Source organism: Myotis davidii, unplaced genomic scaffold (genome assembly GCF_000327345.1).
Source record: "Myotis davidii unplaced genomic scaffold, ASM32734v1 scaffold21, whole genome shotgun sequence".
Taxonomy (NCBI): domain Eukaryota; kingdom Metazoa; phylum Chordata; class Mammalia; order Chiroptera; family Vespertilionidae; genus Myotis; species Myotis davidii.
Window position 1 is genome coordinate 551,395 of NW_006292573.1, and position 6,721 is coordinate 558,115.

Genomic DNA, 6,721 nt, shown 5'->3' on the forward strand with positions numbered 1-6,721 from the left:
AGTACCCCCCCCCCCCCCATTGCACAAATTTTTGTGCATCAGGCCTCTAGTATTGTTATAATTGTTCTATATTATTAGTTATTGTTGTTAGTCTCTTAGTGTGGCTAATTTATAAATTAAACTTTATCATAGGTATGTATATGTAGGAAAATAGTATACAGGGGTGGGGGAAAGTAGGTTTACAGTTCAGGTGGAATAAGACATTATCTAAAAGATAAATCATAAGTGAGGATGTGAAATAATAATAGTAGGAAGGAGACAAATAATACACTAATACATAAATAATACAAGAATTAACTGTTTCGCGTACTCACAACTGTAAACCTACTTTCGCCAACCCCTGTATATAGAGTTTGGTACTATCTGTGGTTTCAGTCATCCACTGGGTGTCTTGGAATGTATCCCTTGGGATAACGGGGGACTACTGTAAAGAGTTTTAAGCCAGGAAGTGACCTGTAAATGTAGGGTTTAAAAAGGTGACTCTGGCTGTTGGCAGGACATAGGGGGCAGAGTGGAGAGAGGAATACACATTTCATGTTGTACTGTAAAGTTGGAATGTAGTGGACCAGTACTAGGTGAGAGGTGATGTTGCTAAGACTAGAGTGGTGGTAAAGCGTTGGTAGCAGACCAGTTGAAGGGAAATGGCTATAAGACACATTGAGGAAGTAGGATACAATAGACAGAATCTATTGATAAATGGATTGAGTGGGTGAAGTAATGAATGAGTGACTCTTGATTTTGTTTATTTTTTAACAGCTTTATTGAGATATTCACATGTAATAAAATTTACCCTCTTGAAGTATACATTTGAGTAATTTTTACTATATTCACAGGGTTATGCAAACATTATCACTGTCTCATTCAGAACATTTCATCACCACTTTTGATCTGAACTTAATTTTGTTAGGTCTCTGTTACCCAAGTTGAATATGGGATGTAGCATTTATTGAAATGGGCACAAAAGGTGTGTGAATTCAGATTTTAGGCATGTTAAGAGATGGTAATACTAAATCAGTAATACAACTATCAAGATATGAGAATGGTTGCTATAACACAGGGAGAGTGTGTTGTTTAGGGTAAGAGAAGGAACTCTTGACATTGGGAGAGTGGCTAGAACAAGAGAGCCAACAAAGGAAACTGAGTAATGGCTGGCCTTTGAGATTGTAGGAAGTACAGGAGAGTATATGGAATTATGGAAACATACCAAAAGAAGAAATCATTTAGAGAAGAAGGAAACAGTTTGCACTTTCAAATGTTGCTGAGAGGTCTGATAAAATGAGGATAGAAAGGTTTCTTTTTATAAGTGACAAATAGGTCACTTATTGGCCAGAGTGAGCGAGGAATGCTGGGGCTAAAAGGTTAAGGGACCTTTCAAAGCATACTCTATGAATGAAAAGCAATGTGATGAGAACAACAAAGAAAGAATGAATTTATCAAAGAAATAAAGTTACTAAATTTGGTGGTAACTACAAGTTTGCCTATTCTGGACATTTCATACAAGTGACCTTTTGTAACTGGCTTCTTTCATTTAGCATACTGTTTCGAAGGTTCGTCCATGTTATAGCATATAGAAGTATTTCATTTCTTTTAATTGTTCATCATTGGTTATTTTAACAAGGGTTATTTTGTTGTGCTGATGGTATCAAACCATATTTGAGTCGTTTGGAGAGTAAATGGAAGGTAAAAACATTTACTCTATGCTTTTCTACTCTTTGGCAGAAGGGCAGCATAAGGTTAATGAAGGTCTTTTTGTTTATGTTGAGGGATGCTAAAGCACATTTTTGGGCTTGTGGATCCCAAGGATTAGGAGAATTTTTGTAGCAGGGAAAATGTTAAATATGAAAGCAGTTTAGTGAGTTGAGTGGAATCCAGAATACATCTGGTATAATTAGCCTTTGATAGGAAGGAGAACAGTTCCTTACTTACAACTGCACAGAGAAGATGGTTTTAGACACTAGACTAGCAGGTTTATAGATTGGGAGACAGCAGGATGGGAAGGGGTTCCTATTTCAGTGCTATATTTCCTCAATGAAGTATGAGAGATAGTTATTCATGAGGATGGAAGGTTGGGAACTGTGAGAATTGTGGAAGTGATAAGAGACACCTGTGTAAAGTGGGGGTTTATTAGAGAAACAGGGTTGTAGGACAAATGAGGCACAGTGTTATTAGCCATTAGGTCCATCAAGTGATGAATGAATAAAACGTAGTGTGTCCATACAATGGAATATTACTCGACAATTAAAAGAAATGAAATACTTATATATGCTATAACATGGATGAACCTTGGAAACAGTATGCTAAATGAAAGAAGCCAGGTACAGAAGGTCACTTATATGAAATGTCCAGAATAGGCAAACTTGTAGTGACAAAGTAGATCAGTGGTTTTTTAGAGTTGCGAAAAGGCAGGGAAAAAGAATTGGATGGAAATAGCTAATGAGTAGTGATAGTGTCTTAAAATTGGTGTGGTGATGATTGCAGAACTCTGTAAACATACCAAAAACACTGAATTGTACACTTTACATTGGTGAGTTGTATGGAATGGGAGTAATATCTCAACAAAGCTGTTTTTAAAAAAGTATGTATTCCTTACAGAAAATTGAAAAAATGCAAGAATGTATTGGGGAGGTGGGTAAAAATAACCAATAAATTCACAACTTAGAAGAAATGGCCATTGTATACATTTTGGTTTATCTTCTTATAGCTGGTTTGTGTAGCCTTATACTTAATTATATGGTAAGTTATCTTTATATACTTAAACTTAGTTTTGCTCATTTTTGTTTGTTTGTTTTCTTCCCAGAGCCAAATGTTCTAGCTGGCACTTTAGTGGCTCATACAGATGCTGTCTGGGGTCTTGCTTATAGTGGTATAAAAAATCAATTACTATCATGTTCAGCAGATGGCACTGTTAGGTTATGGAAGCCACAAGAAAAATTGCCATGTATTTGCACCTACAATGGAAACAAGGGTATGTAAATTTTGTCTCTATGAAAAAAGCTAACTTTTTTTGGGGGGTGGGAGGGAGATTGAAAGGACAATTGATTTACTATTTCTTTGTTGCTCCAAGAAATTTAAAGAATTTAAAGCTTGTGGTAATCTTTTCCCTTTGTTATTTTTTATAAACGGGAAGCTTTGCAAATGTATCCTGTAGTTCAGTGTTTTGTCTTTATACCCTTTTCAGGACATGTTTTATTTAAAAAACAAAGCTATTTCTATGTAATAGTGGAATAGACAAATGAGGCTCGTAATAGGGACAACACAAGGCTCTGTGCCTGCTTCAGGTGGCTTCCCACAGAAATCGAAGGGATCACAGTGTTAAGCATACCTGCAAACCATATATGAGCACACTGGTTAAGAAATCTAGCTGTAGTCATTGAAATAGCACCCTTAACTGGGAAGTACAAACTAAGTGACATGCATGATTTCAAATCTTTTCCTGTCAAAGAAGGCTTTAACCAGTTTACCTGTGACATTTGTTTACATACATATACTGTACTTGCATTGGTCTTATTTTCTAAGTCATTTTTTAAAGTTAGTTGTAAATGTCAGACTTTTTTTTTTCTTTTATCCTCGTCCGAGGATATGTTTAGAGAGAGAGAGAGAAACACCAATCGATTGCCTCCCCTATGCATTCCAACTGGGGATCAAATCTACAATGTATGCATGTGCCCCGACCAGGAATCGAGCCCTCAACTTTTTGATGCATGAATTGGTGATGCTCCAACCAACTGAGCCACCTGGCCAGGACCAAACTTTTATTTTTATTAAAAAGTATGTTTAGTTTTAAAACATTTTTATTATTTTTGTTGTTTGTTTGCTTGTTAATCCTCTCCCTAGGATACCTCTCCCAGGGATATTCTTCCATTGATTTTTAGGGAGAGTGGAAGGGAGAGGGAGAGACAGAGAGAAACATCAATGTGAGAGAGACATTGATTGGTTGCCTCCTGCACACATCCTGACCGTGGCCAGGGAACCTGCAACTTAGGTATGTGCCCTTGACTGAAATTGAACACAGGACTCTTCAGTCCACAGGCAAACCCTCTATCCCCTGAGCCAAATCGGCTAGGGCTTAAAACATTTTAGAGGACTAATATATGCTTAATTTTGTTAGGTCTGTGTTACCCAAGTTTTTGAGGTAAAAATTCATTTAGATATTTGTTTCTAGCTTCATCTAGGTAATTAATTGCTTGATTCCAGATTTCATCTTGTGCATTGATCTGGCCAGTGAATTTATTATGTTAAAGAGAGAAATTGCTGCTCAGACCACTGTAGGGGATAGCACTGCATGAGTGGATTCCAGAGTCCACACTTTATTTTTACAGATCTGAAAATATCACAGGTGAACAGTGTCCGAAGACAGGGATGTGAGAATGCTAATTTGTCACTTTACAGTAAGATATATACACTGAGTGGCCAGATTATTATGACCACCTGACGTTTGTAGGCAAATTAGCTATAATTTCGCACTGAAGTTGCTAGAGGGCCAGGTCATTATATGTGAATAGCACAACATACCTAAGTATCGTTGCTGATCAAGTTCATCCTATCATGTTGATGGCATATCCCAATGGAGATGGCTTCTTCCAACAAGACAATGCGCCATGCCACGGTGCTCGTATTATGCAGGAGTGGTTTCAAGAACATGAGGGAGACTTTTCCTTGCTTAGGTGGCCCCCACAAGCACCAGAGCTCAATCCAATTGAGCATTTGTGGGACGAAGTTAAAAGCCATCAGGCAGCTGGTTCCACAACCATTAAATCTCACAGGACTGGACAGTGCTACTCATCAGGCATGGTGTCAGATTCCTCACATCACCTTTCAGCATCTCATGGAGTCAGTGCCAAGAAGAATCGCCACAGTATTGAAGGCAAAAGGTGGCCCAACGCAGTACTGATGGGGTGGTCATAATAATCCGGCCACTCAGTGTAATTTGCAAGTGGGCCAAAAGACTCATCAGGATTTTTTTTTCTCTTTTAAAAGAAAATGCATAGAAAGTAACTTTTGCACATATCTACTCTCACTTTAAGAACCCTCTAGCTATATTTTCCTTATGTTAAATAAATAGAATGTTTTAGAAATATTTTAAGTAACTGAAATATTTTAAGTAACTGGGAAAGCTTTGACTGGTGCGACTCAGTGGGTTAGAGTGTCGTCCAAGTGCACTGGACGGTCATGGGTTTGATTCCCAGTCAGGGCACATACCTAGTTTTCGGGTCCCTAGTTGGGGATCAAGCAGGAGACAACGAATCATTCTAACTCTCATATTGATGTCTCTCCCTCCTCTTTCTTCCCTTTCCCTCTCCCTCCTCTATTCCCTTCCTCTCACCCTACACCTCCCTCTCTCCCTCTTCTTTTCCCTCTCCCTCTCTAAAATCAATCACCCAGTCAATAATATAAAATAAAATAATTGAGGGAAAGTTACTTATTATATAGCTCACCATCCTAACAATTGCTTTTTTTTTATTATTAACATTAACTCAAGAATATTTGAATTTCCTTTATAATCAGAAGAGCAGAGATTTCTAAATTATGTGTTTACACTGTATCTCTTTGGGCTCCTTTCAGAGCATGGAATACCTACATCGGTTGACTTTATAGGCTGTGATCCAGCTCATATGGTGACCTCTTTCAACACTGGTAGTACAGTAATTTATGATTTAGAAACATCACAGTCATTGGTGATGCTTTCATCACAGATAGATTCTGGTAAGTTTTCATGGGTTCCTTTGAAACTTTAAAAAGGATTACTACACAATAGAGGGTGGTTTTTAATTTTCACATTTTAACTATTTAGATTTAGGATAAAAAAAATAGTTTCATTGTGTTATAGTTTAACTTATTTACATTATTTCTACTTCCTGAAATTGTGCTTAAAAATAAGCTGGGTGGGTATATGAGGACAGAAGAGGGAATAAAGCAATGTAAAGGTGAAAGCAAATTAATTAATTTTAAATTTTTAATGGAAATACATATGGAAGTAGAGAAAATAATATAATGAGCCTGATGAACTCATCATGTAGCCCCAATAATTATGCATAAATGGTCAATGTAGTAAGTATAGGATATGATGTGTATTTTATAATTTATTTAAGTAGGAATCCAAATAATACTCTGCATTGTGATTGGCTGATAAGTTTTTCAGGTCTCTTTTCATCTGTGGGTTCCCCCTCCATCTCTTATTTTGTTTATATTTTTTCATGTTTATTTGATTTTAATTACAGTTTATAGTTAATATTATTTTGTGTTAGTTTCAGGTGTACAGTATAGTGGTTAGATAATCATGTACTTTACAGAGTGGTCCCCCTGATACCAAGTACCCACCTGGCACCATACACGGTTATTATAATTTTTTTCTTTATTGATTAAGGTATTCATATGTGTCCTTTCCCCCCATTGCCCCATATCCCCCCACTCATGCCCTCACCCGCCTGTTGTCTGTGTCCATTGGTTAGCTTATAAGCAAGCATACAAGTCCTTTGGTTGATCTCTCCCACTTACCCCCACCCTCCCCTACTTTCCCTCTGAGGTTTGACAGTCTGATCGCTGCTTCTCTGTCTCTGCATCTTAGAAACCTCTTCTTTGTGAAAGCTAGGTGATTTTTTCCCACTTGGACTGGCTTGTAATCTTAGTGATTAACATCTAGATTTTTACAAGTGATCAGTGAACACAATCTGTCCTCTCCAGGGAGTGAGCTGAACATAAAGACCAAGTGTCAGGATTCAGC

At 37.4% G+C, this 6,721-nt stretch overlaps 1 protein-coding gene across 2 annotated transcripts in view; it reads left to right on the top strand.

The window, feature by feature from the left end:
• STRN3 (striatin 3) overlaps positions 1–6,721 on the top strand; it is a 105,102-nt gene that overhangs the window by 89,829 nt on the left and 8,552 nt on the right. For both annotated transcript variants that reach the window (XM_006766013.2, XM_006766014.2), the window contains 2 exons: positions 2,798–2,965; positions 5,563–5,703. In XM_006766013.2, the coding sequence (XP_006766076.1) occupies positions 2,798–2,965; positions 5,563–5,703 (309 nt within the window). The remainder of the gene's footprint in view (positions 1–2,797; positions 2,966–5,562; positions 5,704–6,721) is intronic.